At 34.6% G+C, this 17207-nt stretch overlaps 1 protein-coding gene across 19 annotated transcripts in view; it reads left to right on the forward strand.

The window, feature by feature from the left end:
• The window catches only part of BAZ2B (bromodomain adjacent to zinc finger domain 2B), a 385073-nt gene that overhangs the window by 269999 nt on the left and 97867 nt on the right, over nucleotides 1-17207 (forward strand). For 16 of the 19 annotated variants that reach the window (XM_081243239.1, XM_081243227.1, XM_081243238.1 and 13 more), the window contains 5 exons: nucleotides 1923-2111; nucleotides 6490-6657; nucleotides 7604-7797; nucleotides 14144-14347; nucleotides 14883-15278. In XM_081243239.1, coding sequence (XP_081099365.1) covers nucleotides 1923-2111; nucleotides 6490-6657; nucleotides 7604-7797; nucleotides 14144-14347; nucleotides 14883-15278 — 1151 coding nt within the window. The remainder of the gene's footprint in view (nucleotides 1-1922; nucleotides 2112-6489; nucleotides 6658-7603; nucleotides 7798-14143; nucleotides 14348-14882; nucleotides 15279-17207) is intronic. The other 3 variants (XM_081243231.1, XM_081243232.1, XM_081243236.1) reach the window with 3 other exon arrangements.

A 17207-nucleotide genomic window follows, 5' to 3' on the forward strand; every position in this document is an offset into this window, starting at 1 on the left:
ATTCACAAACTGAATGTTTAGCTCAACTTGCTTGTCAAGAAAACTGATGTAGAAGGAAATGTAACAGATCATAGTATGTTTATAAACAAAACATTTGATTAAGGACATGTCATTCAGGAAGTTGAATTGATTAGTGAGAATCAGGGATTTTATAGGCAATCACATGTGAAAATAAACACTGGCTCTTAATGTTACAGACTCATTTTTTTAGAGAAACTAGCTGGGTTTTTGAGAATTTGTTCTCCCCTCCACAAAAAAAATTTACACAATCTTTCTGGTGCCATAGCACTAGTCTTAAAAATAGTGATATTTGAGTAACCTCCTTTCTTCCAGTAGCATGCCCTATTTTGTTTTGACTTAACTTCAGTGCTAATTGCAGTCTAGAACTCTGATTACACAAAAGTACCAAATTCACAGATTTTCTGTTTAGGATTTGATGAACAAAAACTAAGATTGGCTGACTTAGAAAATATACTCAAGTTTGTATCCTTCCCTTGTTCTCCTCCCTCAGTTTCTTTGCGAGCCTTCCTTGTAAAGGCACTTTGAGGATCTTCCCTATGAGATCTACTTATTGCTTTGTTATAGTGGGACTTCAACCCTCAATCAGAACTTTTTACCTTCTAGGCTAATGTAAGATATACTTGATACAGTCTATTTAAATCTTACTACTTCAATGAAAAATATACTGTTATTTCAGTAAAGAATATAGGGCTTATATTGGTCAATGAGAGTACACTGTGACCTCTTTGATGACTTCCTCTTAGTTTTCAGTGAATAAAAAAGCAAAAAGGAGGGATTTTGTTGATAACTAAATGATAACAAAAATATACTTATTTTTAAGTTGTATTTTTTAATTTACTTTAAACATATTATATTGAAACTATATTGCAGTGCCTAGTCAGGTCTGATATAAACAGGATAATAAGGAAGCCTTATGTTTATTTTAACACAGAGCACAATAGCTTTCATGCAGTAAATTCTTAAGATAGCCTAGAGTGTGGGTTTTTATATTCTGTTTTCACAGTATCAAGCCAGGGAAACTTAATTATTTCCCGGGAGTAAAAGTTTTCCAAGTTAGAAGATTTCCAAGTATTAACAAATCTTCTGCCAAATCCCTACAAACTATGAAAAATAAGTTGTGTTTTGATGGTATAGCACTGCAACTTGGGGTTATGACACTTAGTGTACTAGATTCTCTTTAGAGTAAACGTAGAGATTGAAAAACCACACATTTGGATTGAATATGAACTTTCTATCACAATGTTTAAAAATGATTTTTATATTGATAACCACCCTTGGATGCATTTAGAAATAAATTAATAAGTTTATTTATTAAATCTTTATGCTGTCGTATACATTGCCTTATCAGGCTAGAATATAATCCATTTTTGGTATCAACTCTCCTCACCTAAAAGATGGAGAACATAGCTTCAATTCTGGCACATGGAAAGTAGGAGCTCTTTGCCTAGAGTGTATGACAGTTTGAGTAATGAATTGGTGACAGAATCTGGATTTATTTTATTGATTTTCAACTTCGTATTAACTAGATGTTTTTATCTTCCTTCTTATGAGTAAATATTTTTGATAAAATATTAATGTGCATGTGTTAGCAGAAAGTTTGCCTCACTTCGGCAGGTCAAACTTTACAATTAGTGAAAATTATGTACTTAAAGCATCATTCTCAAATCTCAAAATTCAAAGTAAATAAGGTTATACCATTCGTTTTAATTATTTTTAGAGTACTTTCATGTTTCTAGAAACATTCTGCAGGGTTTGAAGAACAGAAATGCAAAAAAAAAAAGGTATAATAAAAATTTAATAGATAAACTATTGTAAATTTTAACCCACTATGAACGCTGAAATCATATAAATCTCATCTGTTTTTTCTAGTACAACTTTAAGTGTGTTTTTTTCCCTCCCAGGACATTTATTCAGAACAGCTGGGGATCACCTGTTTAACGTGTCCACAGTGTCGAGTGCCTTCCCAGTGGTCAGCCACCCAGTCTTTGGTCTGCATTCAGCCAGCTCAGGGCATTCAGAATTTGGTGGTTTGGGGACACTTGGTACACCCACAGCCTTAGCTGCACACCCCCAACTAGCGTCTTTTCCAGGTAAACATCTGTTACAAACAGTGTTCAAGGAAAGGAGGAAAGCTTGAAAATGTTCAAGCAGTAGTTTGGTAATTAGCTTGAACAAAAAGAATAGTATTATGCCTGGTATATTAAAGCTCTTGTGCAATAATTAACTCAGTCCTTTTTATCCTGTGCAAAAAAATAAAACACACTCTGTGTGCTAGGTGGCAGCACAACTGACTAGGTATTCAAGTGTTAAGCTAGAAAAATAGGCATCTGCCACAAAAGTGAGTAATTAGGCCAGGTTTTTCTCATGCTTTTTATTGAAGTAGAAAAGTATATGTATGGGAAGTATAGAGTTTGATTAATTATTCTCAGCTTTATTTGATTTTTTAAAAAAATATTTAACTTACAGTGGAAAACTAGAGTCCAGTTCTTATAATGAATATACTTTTATTTTGAGTTCTCATTTCTCTGCATTTATAAGTAGGATGAGCCTGGCTCTTAAATTTCTATTTTTTTCATATTTCATTAAAACAATCATAGATTTGCACCACTTGTGTGGCAGGAAGACCAGAATTATCCCAAATCCTACAGATTATGAGGATTCAGGAGTTCAGTAAGACACCAATTAAAGTTTAACTTAGACAGACATGCTGTAATTTCTCTTGTTATATTATTTTGAAAGTCTAAACTTTAATGTGTTTCCAGTGATTAACTTTACCTTAATAAATTTTAGTTAAGGATGCATGATTTCCTGTTATAGAAAGTAGTTTAAAAACTAGAGCATAATTCAGAGACAGATAGATCTGAATTTAAATCTGGCTTTGTTATGTTTTAGCTGTGTGACCTTGATTGAACAAGTAATCTGACCTCTCAGCCTCAGTTTTCTCATCTGAAAAATGAGAATAACAATAACAATAATAATAATAGTATCTGCCTCTTAGGGTTCTTGTGAAGATTAAAGTAGATAAGCCATGTTCAGTGCTGAATGCAGTGTTTAGCACACCTAATTAGTATGTAATTGGTAGCCATCATTGTTTTTACTCTTGTCCAGTGTTTCTTTAAAAGGAAACAAGTATCTTGTTTGAATTAGATATGTAGAATGGAAAGATGGCTAAGTATATATTTCAAGTACTATTTCTTGAGTCATATTATTTCTTTAATTCAGAGAGGAGATAGTAATGTGGCTAGAAAGTTAAAACAAAGTCTTAAACTAAGTCTTGACATTTGCTTTAAAAATACTAATAGGAATTTATTTCAGTCAGTTTTGAGCATGGTTGCTTAGCAAGATGAGTATTCAATAGGTATTTGCTGAAATATAGTATTGCTGAATAAAAAATTAAAATAGATAATAGTAATATAGATAGTTGCTAGTACCTTAAATTTTTAAAATTGTTTTATCATAGTTTATTATATTTGATATAGTTTGATATATAAAGTATTAATTACTTTTGAGCATTTCTAAACCACAATGTAATTATTGTATAATTAAAATCAAATATCTTCTGCACTAAAAACATGCTTAACAGGTATAAAGAGTTACTCATCTCAACTTCAATAATGTTGATACTTCCACTGTATAGAAAAAAATTTGATAACTTCCCTAGCCTACATAAACTATTCACTCATTCATTTCTTATACAAAGTTCTTTGACCATCTACTATGTTCTGTGCAGTAGGCCAAGCACTGAGGAATATACTAACGTAGTATATGTTATGTTGCTTATAGTTTTTAGAAGATAGATAAACAGACAATTACAAGACAGAGTCTTTAGTGGTAATAAAAGTATGCCTGTATAAGCATACTTTTTTGCCAAGTGAACAGAGACTATGCCTTGTTTTAGAGGCCTCATTTGTTTAAGTTGTACGTTTTGTATAACTTAAATTTAAATTTTCTATAATTAGTTTTATTCAAAAGGGTAACCAAAATGCCAAAATTTTTAAATCACCTACTAAATAAATGAAGACACACAGGAAGAAATTACTAGGAATTTTAAATGAGAAATAGTTTATTTTTAAATATTATCCACTTCTAAATTTGTCTGCATTTCAGATGACTAAATCAACACATGCAAATTACTTAATGGATATTAGTATAGTAAAGTTTTTTATATTGAAATAGTATTTCATGGTAAGTTCTTTTAAAACATTTACAGTTTTTAATCATTATATTTTTATATTACCGTGAATTTTCATGAAGTATCTGGCTCTATCAAGTTTGCAAGATTTTTAAATTCTGCTGTCTTCTATGTTCAAATTGAGATTCAGTATATCCTCTGAAATATTAGAATCTTTCAGTTGAATATGATTAATGTTGTTACCATGCAGTTACTGCCCTTGAATACATTTAGAAATTCATCATGTGCTGGTTTATGTGATTCTTATTTTGTATCTTTCATATTATCAACCTAGTTTGTGAGTGACTAAATTTTGTTGTTTTATTTTCTTAAATTTGGAAGAGAAATAAGCTCATCACTTAACAAAAATTCTGTTATTTCCCATGAATTATTAGACATTTGTGAAGCTTGTGATCAGAAGCGCTACCGTTTTCATCTTTTTATTTAATTGATCTTATTTACTTGTATTTTTACTCATGATGTCACCTTATTTATAACGTACACATTTTCCAGTTGTGTTTTTTTCTAATCCCTATTGTGTGCTTATTTACCATTGACATTCTAAGTACATTTTTATGTTGTTTCTGAGTTTGATTATGTCTAAAATATTTGAGTCTTATTATACTTTGACTGTCTTACCGATTTGTTGGTTGTTTACAAAGTCTGAACGTTCAACTGTAATGCTTTAATTATGGACTCTATTTTAAATAATATGAATATTTCAGGAAACTGAAATTTCCTTTTTTATCAGCTATGTAGGACCTAGTTTTCAAACCTATAAATAACAACAGATTCCAGCTGTGCTAATACAAGCCCCAAATACATAGTTTTTCTTCCTATCTACATACAGTTCTTTCATCTAAACAGTAGATAAATGATTTATGGTTTTGTATAGTTATTCTTGGTTCAGTTCCCATCATTCAGACACTGCTGAATATACATTGGTGTCATTTCACTAGCAGTGCCTTCCTGCAGTGCAGAATAGCTTTTGCAGTTTCTGCTTATACTGTTTTTTAGACCTTTCAGAATGTCAGTTACCATGAACATTTCACTTTTTTTTAAGCTAAACTTTTGTCTTTAGTTAATGAAGGTGCACATCACTTAACATCCTATTTTTAATAAAGAGATATTCCTAGAAAAGCTTTAAAGGTCATATAATACAGTACACTGACAGTATTGAATTTTTCCCATACTATCTTATTGAGGTTTTTCCTCTAATTTTTTCGTGGTTATCAAGTCAATGAAAAGTATCCTATATCTCTTGGAAGATTAGCCTGAAACGTAATAACTGATTTGGTAATCTAGCTGGTTAGCCAATTGGAAAATATTCTTTCCGAGAATTTACATGGGGCAATACAAGACTGTCCATGGGGTTATTTCAAATTTCTTCTTAATCTTCACTCTTCCCTAAATAATGTATTCTATAAAATTTGTCTTCTCTCCTTTTCTAAAAGTTTTAACTAAAAGCCACTGTTTGAATATCTAAATTGCATTTGATGATTTTCTACCATTTAGTCATTTTACATTGATAAAACATTGTTATGTATAACTTATGAGAGGAAGTATAAATAAAATTCAGGCTTTCTTCATTAACTTTAAGGGGAGAAACTATAAATCTTTTATATTTTAATGTGACAACATGTTTTAAAAATCTTCTTTGAAGCACTTTTCATTGCTTAGACACCGCCCCCCCAAAAAAGGCTTACTGATTTTGCTATCTCTATTGTTTTGTTTGAGTATAGGATGTTTTCTTCCATAAATGCATTTGAGATATGCTGGATTACAGTGGTCTTTGTATTATTATTTAAACCACCTGATTTATCAAAGCCAGCTTTATATTGTATGTAATTTAAGGAAATTCTTAACATAGGTTGTAGATGGTAACCTTAAATTCTAAGGTTTTAAAGTAGACTAAAATAGTCTTAAATATTCTGTTTCTTTACTAATTTAGAAAAGTTATGATGTAAGTCATCAAAGAGTCAAATAGTTCTTTAATATTCCAAGTTTCCCATTTTATTTTTAAAACCATAGACTACTTTGTTCTTCATAAATTTGAACTCAAGGAAGCTGCTAAGTGAAGATCCTTGGATACTGTCTTAATGAGCAGAATGATGAGTGTATAACTTCTAATCAGCTGTCTTATAATTAGAAAGATGATCAGAACTATGTGTAATTCAGCAATTCTGTTCCAAGATGAAACCTGAAAATTTTTTTCAGGAATAAAATATAAAAAGCACTGTTAAATTAGCTAGAAAGTTAATTCAAATATTTTTGCTTGTTTGGTGTTTGGCTTTGAGGTGCAGAATGGTGGCGAACAACAGATGTTCATACGCGTGCAGGGGCAGCCTTCTTTCCACCATTACTGGGAATTCCACCACTGTTTGCTCCTCCAGCCCAGAATCATGATTCTTCTTCATTCCATTCAAGGGCTTCGGGAAAAAGTAATCGAAGTGGTCCTGAAAAAGGTATCCATGTTAACTTTAAGTGAAGTACTACAAATCCTCCATTTCAATACCTATTTTTAATAGGGTTCAGATTTAGTAACAATTATGGGGCATTGTGCTAGACACTTTCACATTGTCTTGCTTAATCCTTATAATAACTCTTTGAGATTGGAAGCATTGTCATTTTGCAGCTAAGGTTAAATAAGTTATTCAAGGAAGCACTGTTTACATGTTGACATTGCATAGCAGAATTTAACCCAGGTTTTCTAACTCCGAACTCCACTGCCTTTTCCTCTGTATCTCATTACCTCCTTCACGTTCACTCAATAAAATATATTACTTTCTCTGTAATTAAGCATTAAATTAATTAAAACTAATATGTTAGTACGCCTTTTTTCTTTTAAATTGTCATTAATATTTCATAGTTGATAACTGTTGTTAGAATACATTTGAAAACTATAATAGCATTTTAGATGGTTTATTATTACCTTTCTTTTCACTTAAGTAAGTGTTTGGGGAGTTTGTTCCGAAAGGGGGAATACTCGCATTTAATTATCTTTCTAAAAATTTTTTAATTGAAGTGAAATTCACGTAAATGTAAAATTAACCGTTTTAAACTGAACAATTCAGTGACATGTAATGCATTCATAGTGTTGTACAACAACCACCTCTGTCTAGTTTCAAAACATTTTCATCACCCCGAAAGGAAACTTCATACCCGTTAACCAGTTTCTCTCTATTATTCCCTTTCCCAGTCCCTGGCAACCACTAGCTTGCACTCTATCTCTATAAGTTTACCTGTTGTGAATATCTCATGTAGATGGAATCATACAATTTGTGTCTGGCTTCTTTCACTTAGCATAATGTTTTCAAGAGTCATCCACATTGTGGCATATGTCATTACTTCATTCCTTTTTATGGCTGAATAACATTCTCTTGCATAAACATATTTATTTTTACTTTCAAGGTGTAAATGGGTCAATAAATGGAAACAATACATCGTCTGCATCTGGTATCAACACATCTGTACTATCCACTACTGCTTCAAGTTCTGTGGGACAAACTAAAAGTATAAGCTCAGGTGGAGGAAATCGAAAATGTAGTCAGGAACAAAACAAAACCCAGCCTTTGGATGCTAGAGCTGACAAAATCAAAGATAAGGTAAGTTGTTCTTTGAAGCACAAATATATAACAGATCGATATAAGTATTCTAAAGATCAAACCACCTGAATCTATGGAATAACTTTTTATGAATTATCAACTCCTATTTTTATAGATATTCCTTTTTATGGGGTGGTTTTAGTATTATGCATCTAAAAAATTAAAACTGTCAGCACCAGTATAAATAATACAAATAGTAGTCATCGATAAGATTTATTGAGAACTTAACACAGGCCAGTTCTGCTGTAATTGCTTTCCATATAATATCTATTTCAATCCTCCTTATACCCCTACTGAGGTAGGTACTATTATTATAAACTGGGAAAAAGAGCCCCCAAATAGTTGGCCATTAAGTGGTCAGGATTCAAAGTCAGGCAGGTTGACTCTAGAGCCCATGCTTTAGGAAAACAAAAACAAAAAACCCTTCATTATGGAAAATTTCAAGTATACACAGAAGACAGAATAGCATAATAATCCTGTGTACCCATTATTCAGTTTCAGCAGTTACCATCTCATGGCCAATTATATTTCATCATAACCCCAGCTGAATTCTCCTTTTCTCCTTTGCCAGTTGGCACTATGTTAGACCTTGTCAATAGAGGGTCCTAGAGACACACTGGAAGAGGAAAAGGCTTCTGTTCCTGGTTCAAGTGTTTTCTTCTTGGTCTTATGCTGTGGCTGCCAGTGGGTGGCTTCCTCACCAGCTTGTGGCTACTCTGCCAGTTGTGTTCAGGAGACCCAGTAGTGTATACCTTCTAGTGAGTGTCACTGACATCCCAGAAGGCAGCTTATTAGTGAGTTTTGCTGGGATGCCAGTGGTTGGCTTTGTGGCTAATTTTACTGTCACCCCTGATAGCAGATTCCCAGCAAGTTTTTCTGGCACTTCAGCAGGTGGTGTCTCCTGTGTACCAGCCTTGATCTGTGATACCTCAGTGAGCTTCTCTGCCATCCAGTGGGCAACAGCCACATCCTTTCCAACAAAGTCTGAAGCTCAGCCTTGGGTGAATGAGGGGTTGGAGAAGAAAGACGCTCTTCCAAGTTTATTTTAGTACTCTACCTCAGCCGTACAGGAAGTGGCTCTTCCCTATGTCGGCTATTCCGGTATTCTTTACAGGTCTCTTTCCCTCTTAGTAGTTCATATTCTGTTACTAGTTGTTGCTTCTTTATGATAAAATTTCCCTGTTCAAATTGATAATGTGGTTTCTGCCTCCTGACTAGACCTTGTCTGCTGTAGAAGCAGTATCAGGAGTAGGGTGGGTATGCAGATTGCACGTGGTAAATTCACTCCAATATTCTGGTCACTCTAAGCCTTTGGATTTCCTCTTCCACATCATGCCAGGGAAGCTGTGACATTTCAACTTTACTAAATATAGTTCACCACTGTGTGCAGATTTCATTCATCCAACCAAGTAAGCTGAGATACCTCCAGCTACAGGAACACATTATATCCAGAATTTCTAGTAAGTGCACCTGTATCGGTGAATTTGGTCTGCTCCCATTGGTAATTTCTTCTTGAGAGTGAAGTCTTGGTTTATTCTGAGTTAAAGCCTTAGCATCAACTGCAAACATTTCGGAAACAAAGATAATAACTAGAGCAATGTCTTTTCGTCTACATTTTATAAAAAACACTTTCAGGGCCTGATTTTTCTGGGGGAAGAGAGTCAAAAGTTTGTGATCCTGTAATACCACTTTCTCCATTACCTCAGCTATAATAATAAGGGAATTGAAAAGCTTGTGACACACCATAGCAAGAGCAAGGTATGAGTAGTCACTGATTGTAGATAGCGCTGATCTGAACTTTAAATCTGAACAACACGCCTCCCAGGCTCCAATTTTTAACCCCAAGGAACTATTTTATCAAATTTTTCTTTGTCCTTTCTCAAGACAGCATTGAGGTCCATATATTTTCCAGGATCAGCTAAACAAATAAAGGTTTCTTCCCTTTTGGCCAGCATATTTTATAGAAATACTTCCTCTAGATCTTTCAGTTCCCTCTCAACAGAAGATAAATGTGTTCCAGCACATAGTAAGACATATGAGGGTCTGGGGGAAGGTCATCTGGTGAAGCCTCAAAGCCTAATGATAGCCATCACAAAAACTTGACAGGACTCTATTTAGGCCCCAAGACAAACATTTACTTCCCTCTTCAAGCCACCCCACTGAGCACTTGAGCAAATGTGATAAAAGACTCTTGGTTGTTTCCTTCCAGGGACACAGGTTTTAGGGTCATACTTTCCACCTGTTCCTCTTCAACTGCTCTTTACTCTTTTCCCTTATGATTTGTTTCAAGGGCATTCCCATTAGTATGAGCTCCAAAGGCCTGTCTCTGTACTGCTTCCAGCTTCTCTGCACGCCAGACGCTGTCTGAAAACACCACCCATTCCTTGCTCCCATGGTACTTTGAAGCAGGTCGTAGACATCGTATCATGGAATATATTTATATCTATATTTCTAAAAGTGCGTCCATGTTTTTAAACCTTACACTATCCTACCTCTTAAAAGTAGTGCTGGGCTTCCCTGGTGGTGCAGTGGTTGAGAGTCCGCCTGCCGATGCAGGGGAAACGGGTTCATGCCCCGGTCTGGGAAGATCCCACATGCCGCGGAGCGGCTGGGCCTGTGAGCCATGGCCGCTGAGTCTGCGCGTCCGGAGCCTGTGCTCCGCAACGGGAGAGGCCACGGCATTGCGGGGCCTGCGTACCGCCAAAAAAAAAAATGTAGTGCTAAATCTAGTAACACCTAGTATCTCTAGTGCCTCCATAAGGTACAAGGCAAGACTTTGGAGGAATGGATTTGAAACAGATCGTGTCCTTAGTTCTAGTAAGGAATCAGTACTGACATTCCTAAACGAAATTGGTGCTGTTAAAGTAGAAAATATTTCCAGGAGCAGGTATTAAAAACTTGCAGAGGTACCTCTTTAATGATATAAAGAAAGAAATTCCAGGTACCATAGGGGTGTTGATTTACATCTACATAGAAGTAACACTAGAGAGAGATTGACTATCAATGTGAGGGATACTAGAACTTAAGATTTCAGAAGAGTATCTTTGGATAATACATGGTCTGGAATGAATTTGTGTTAGTAGGTTGTTAAATGAAGATGAAGGGAGTTGAAGAAGAAAATCCTATACTTCTTTTACCCAATGTTTTTCAGTTTTAAAAACTTTAAAAAAAAATTGCTTCATCAGCCCTTTTCCTGTGTAGTTTGAAAAATGTTCTTCAGGAGGGATTTTGATAATCCCTCCTGGGAGGCAGGGTTACTTATCTCAGTAGTACTCACTGAAAATCATTGATTAAATCCAGTTCCCTCACATAGTCTACATGTATATTTAGAATAAATATAAGTCTTTTAAATTAAACAATTAAAGTAAGTCAACACAAATTAAAATATACTAACATACAGCCTGTTGAGAAAAAAATAAGACAATTCAAGGTTAAGTTCCACTCCTGCTGCCATACAAATTATTGTTACCACAGCAGCCGTAACAGTCTTTTAAAAATATAAGTGATTTTTTATCATTTTAAAACATGCTATGTTATCACTCTGTCTAATAGTTTCCTATCCCACTAAGAATAAAATCCTTGCCGTGGCCCATAAGACCGTGTGTGGTCTCACCCCTGCCAGTCCATCTAGCCTTATTTCCTACTGCTCTCTCCCAGGTTTCTGTGCTGTAGCAGGTCTAGCTGACTTTTCCATTCTTTGAACATGTCAAACTTGTTTCCAGCTCATGGCTTTTGCCTTTGCTGTTTGCCCTGTCTTGAAAGGCCCTTTGATCTTTCTATGACTGGCTCTTGCTCTCCATTTAGGTCTCAGCTCAGAAGAGTCTTACCTGACAACTACATCTAAATGTCCATCCAGCACACACTGTCTACTCAATTATCCTGTTTTAGTCAAATGATATTTATCACTAAAAAACCCTTATTTATATTGTTTGTTGATTCTCTTCTCCCTGTTCCCATGAGAGCAGAGTTGCTGTCTGTTTATCACACCCTTGTATCCCCAGAGACTAGAGCAACTGTGCCTGGTACATAATAGCCTTGAATATGTATTTGTTTTGCTATTGAAAGAAAGAAATGAAATGAAAGTGAAATGAAAGTTCAAGGAGAGGGTTCTGAAAAGCTTTCCCAGGTTGGTTGGGGGGTGGAGTTTATCATTAATAAACTCTCCTTTGATCATTTTTTTATGAACCTAAGAAGACTCATTTTTAAAATGTATAAATGACAGAAAAAAGACAGACTACCTAATTGTGAGCAGGCAAAAGGACCACCCTCACCCCCCGCACATGTTAATAGGGACCAAGGAGATGGAATTGGTGATACTGAAACTCATTTTTCTCTTTTTCTCTAATACTTGGACTTGTCTACTCATGTCTACTTTTTTTTTAACATGGGTACTAAATTTGTTACCTTATAAAACACAAACCCTTTGCACACTGTCAGAGTATGCTCTGCAAAGACCACCTGCACCAGAATCACATTAAGGGCTTGTTTCATACAGATCCCTGTGCCTTGTTTGGAATTGGGACCCAGGAATCTGCTGGTTGCAGCAACTTCTGCGCTGAATATTATGCTCCCTAAAGCTTTAGAACCCGCACCTCTAGACCCACTCTTGGGGAGTATAGGACCCATCTGTCATGCTGCCTTTAAATTAAAACTACACAGATTACTTGGACATTGAAATAGGAGTTTATTTTTTTTTGCCAAATCACGGTAGCTCCCTCATTCCCTTCCTTACTTAGCCTCTACTAAATCCAAAAGTGATAACTTCAGTTTAGATTCCTTATGACTTTCATAGTCTTGCTATACATGCTTAGGAAACTCACAGCAGATTTTGGTTGCAAAGAAGGAGCGGTTTCTCTGCCGAATAAATGATAGGTTTAATGTTATTATATTACTATTGTTTCCCTTTAATCTCTACTTTGGTCTTTCTCATCCTTTGATTTCCTTTATTCCAATTCACTTTCTGCTTTACTGTGAGGGAAGAAGGTAGCTCAGGGAATGATGGAAATATTAGCTTATTGAAGGGTGTGTCTGTGGAGGAAGCGTTACAGTTGCTAGTTTGGAGCAGTTAACACAGTACCATGGCAAGCAGAATATAACAGGAGTGACTCTCCTCACTCGTGTATTTTATATGATTTGAATCAAATTTTAGAAGACACAAAGGGAAGAGTGTAGATTTGCAATCTGTAGCTACGGCTTCAACCTGGCATCCTGTTGTAGAGGTGTATTACTGTCTTTTATTCCCCAAACCCAGTAGTTATGAAAGCCTGTATTTCTATTAAGGCCATACCTTTTCTAATTTGCTGCTTTTGTAATTTATTGCTGATTTTTCTATATCTTGTTCTCTATTTTATCTACCAGCAAACACTATAGAAATGTTCCTAAGTAACTTTGGATTGTACTCAATCTTGTTGCTCTGTTGTTTTGACATTTCTCCTTTATAGTCTTCCTATTGGCAGAATTTTAACGTTTTCATTGTTATATAGTTATTAGTTATAATTCATCTCATTATTTTTCATCTTTTTATCCACTACCATTGTCTGTCCTTTAAACACACAACTTTCCTTTTATGCAACCAAATGTCCCTTTCCAGCTTTGGATTTTCATTGTCCTATAGGATTTTAAATGTTCCAGAAATTAATCTCCTTCTTTATCATATTTTTCTATCTTTTTGATGCAGAAATATTAAAAAACTTAAATTCCTTGACCCTAATTAAAGCAGCCCCTTAAGCCTTTTTCTACCTATTTTATTTTCTCTCCAGTACTTTTTACTATATGAGATTATTTGCTTTGAAATTAATCTCTGTCTAGTCCACCACCACCACCACTAGAATGTAAGTTTCTTGAAGGCAGAGACTCATCTTAGACTTCATGGGAGTCCAGCACCTAGAAAGGTGTGTTTGGCTACTGACTCACTATTTGTACAAAGAAAGAAGACTAAAAGCTAAATGTAGAACATCAGTGTATGTAACCCTTATCATAAACTGCTATTTTTAATCTGTCCTACATTTTGAAGCATGGCAGTCATATGAGTGTGTATATATGTATACATATGTACATATATACTCACTATATTGATGTTTTCAATATTCTATACAGAATATTGTATAGCATATTGACAGAGTTTATACTTTTTACTGGAGAATTCCTGTCAGATAAGTTAATTTGATCCGTTGGTTGAATAAATACCCTTAAAACATGTGACTTTTTACTTTTTTCTAAAATGACATTTTAGAAAAATGTTTTGAGATGGAAAATATCATTTAAAAATTAAAAGAGCATACCTCTTACTGAAACTTGAAATTTTTCCAAAAATAGAAGTCTTGTTAAAAATCTTGTCTTTATCCAGAAACCAAGGAAGAAAGCTATGGAAAGTTCTAGCAACAGTGATAGTGATTCAGGCACATCATCAGACACATCAAGTGAAGGCATTAGTAGTAGTGATTCAGATGATCTAGAGGAAGATGAAGAAGAAGAAGATCAAAGTATTGAAGAAAGTGAAGATGATGATTCTGATTCAGAGAGTGAAGCACAACATAAAAGTAACAACCAGGTAGGTACAAATCATTTCATTGGCAATATCTACACATTATTCATGTTTAGGAATTAACTGTCTTAACTCTCAAAGTCTATAAAGTTTAAAGTTAATCATTGCCTTTAGTTCTTCCTTTTGCATAAGAAAAAAAAGGAGGTGGTGAAACATTTTTAAAGGAACATTTTGTGTATTTTTTAGTGAGTTTTATATATCTATCGTAAGACATTAGGAACACTTTTTTTTTTTTTTTTTTTTTTTGCGGTACGCGGGCCACTCACTGTTGTGGCCTCTCCCGCTGCGGAGCACAGGCTCCAGACGAGCAGGCTCGGCAGCCATGGCTCACGGGCCCAGCCGCTCCGCGGCATGTGAGATCTTCCCGGACCGGAGCACGAACCCGTGTCCCCTGCATCGGCAGGCGGACTCTCAACCACTGCGCCACCAGGGAAGCCCAGGAACACTTTTTTAAGTACCCTTTTTTTCCTCCATGTTTTACTGCTTGATGCTCTTTGTTTTAATAGACGTTAAGAAGTTGCCTTTTAATTTGTATTTACAGGTGCTATTACATGGTGTTTCAGACCCAAAAGCAGAAGGACAGAAAGCAACTGAAAAAGCCCAGGAAAAAAGAATACACCAGCCATTACCTCTTGTGTCTGAATCCCAGACTCACTCATCATTCCAATCCCAGCAGAAGCAGCCTCAGGTTTTGTCACAGCAGCTTCCATTTATTTTCCAAAGCTCTCAGGCAAAGGAGGAATCTGTGAACAAACACACAAGTGTAATACAGTCTACGGGATTGGTGTCCAATGTGAAACCTTTATCTTTGGTAAATCAAGCCAAAAAGGAAATTTACATGAAACTCATAGTTCCTTCTCCTGATGTACTTAAAGCAGGGAATAAAAATACCTCTGAAGAATCTAGTCCTTTGACCAGTGAATTGCGTTCCAAACGGGTGAGTTAAAAATTATTTATAGAAGAATTTTACTATTATAAAAACAGCTTTTATATAGTCTTATACAAGTTTAAACTGAATTCTACTCTTATTGTTATACTTTCTTAGTCGCCAGGAATAGAATATGCACATCAGAAAACTAAATTTCTCTGATTTTATATTTACATACACACCTGTTGAATGTATTTTTGGCAACACAATCTTGTCATTTTTCCTCAGGTTTAATGATTTAGCAGTAAGGGGAGAAATATGTTTGTATTGGACATACTTTACAATTACTTTTGTTTAAAATCAATGTCCTTTTTTTTCTAATATTAGTATATTCTTTTTTAAAGAAATGAACTCTTGAGTCAGTTACCTCTGTAGTCCTATAATTTGTCAATTTTAAGTATAAAAATCCTTTATAAAGAATGCTTTTCCTTTACCATTCTTAATTAATTATACAAAATACAAAATATTTTTAGTAACGTTACTTCTATAAACACCAGAACCACTCTCATCAGAGAATTTTTTTCATCTTTATTTTCTTGCTGTTAGTTTTATATTATAATATTATATAGTCTACAGTCATATGTCCAGAAGAATTCTAGTAATTAAATGACCAGTGCTTTTTATTCTAGAACTCACCCAGACTAGAGAAAAAGTATTATTTTTGAACACAGTCTCCTGTCTTTTGGTTATACAAATTATCAGTAGGCATCCTAATCATTGGAAAAGACCTGTAGAGCACTTACTGTTTTGCCAGCCATTCATTGTTTTAAGTGCTGAACATGCATTTACTCATTGGAAACTAACATCTGTAAGTGCCACTAATAATATTATGTCCATTTTCAGATGATCAAATTGAGGTTCATAAGACTTACATAACTCCCCCAAGATCACACTGCTAGTTTGTGACAGAGCTAGAATTCAAACCTAGGCAGTGTGGTACTAGAATCCTTGTTCTTAATCACTGTGATATGCTGCCTTTCTTTCTCAAAAAAGACGCAATGTCCTTGTCCATTGACTTTTATTTTACAGTGAAGAATTTCAGAACAAGGTCAAAGAAAAATGACTTGAGCAAATCAGGCTCTTTTGAGAATCTAAATGAGTAGTTCTCAAGACTAAGTGTACATTAGAATCACCTGGGAAACTTTAAAAATGAACTAACCACCTTAGAACAATTTAAAATCAGGATCTCTTGTGTTGAGACTGAGGTATTACATGTCTAAAAAGCCTCCCAAGTGACTCAAATGTGCAGCCAAATTTGAGAACCACTGATCTAAATGAAATGACCAGTGGTATCATAATATCACACATATGAGAACTTGTAATGCATGGGTCAATCATAAGGAGTTATTGTTATTGGCATCACATTATTGACTCTCCTTGAGAAATTAAGCAAATTAAAAATCACATTGGGTTATTTTAATTTTTCATTAATATATATTCCACTTTAAAATAAATGAATTTATAAAGCCACATCGAGTTACTTGCATTATGAAAGTTTTCTTAATTTTTTCAGTTTTTCTTAAATTCTTATTTAAAGATTTTCATATGACTGCCTATTAGAAAGTCATTTATTAAACACTTGCTTATTTAAATGTAGCCAAGCTAGGCTTTCTACACATATGATCTTATGTAATCCTTACAAAATTGTGTGAGGTAAAGAAACTAAGGCTCAGAGAGGTTAAGTCACTTTTCAACATCATATAACAAGTTAAGAGCAGACAGGTTTTAAACCAAGATCATTCTGATTTCAAAGCCCATGATTAAGATGAAATAATTTGGTGTTTCTGAAATGATAATTGTTGTTAACGGGAAATATTTTATGTGAATGGGCATTCACAGTAGACTCAAATCTCAATGACTTTATCTACTTTTTATTGGTATCTACTATTGAGTTAAAGGGTATTTTTAGAAATATTTCTCTTACATCAGTTCTCTTTC

This window comes from Mesoplodon bidens (genome assembly GCF_964165515.1).
Source record: "Mesoplodon bidens genome assembly, chromosome: 8".
In the NCBI taxonomy this organism is placed as follows: Eukaryota; Metazoa; Chordata; class Mammalia; order Artiodactyla; family Ziphiidae; genus Mesoplodon; species Mesoplodon bidens.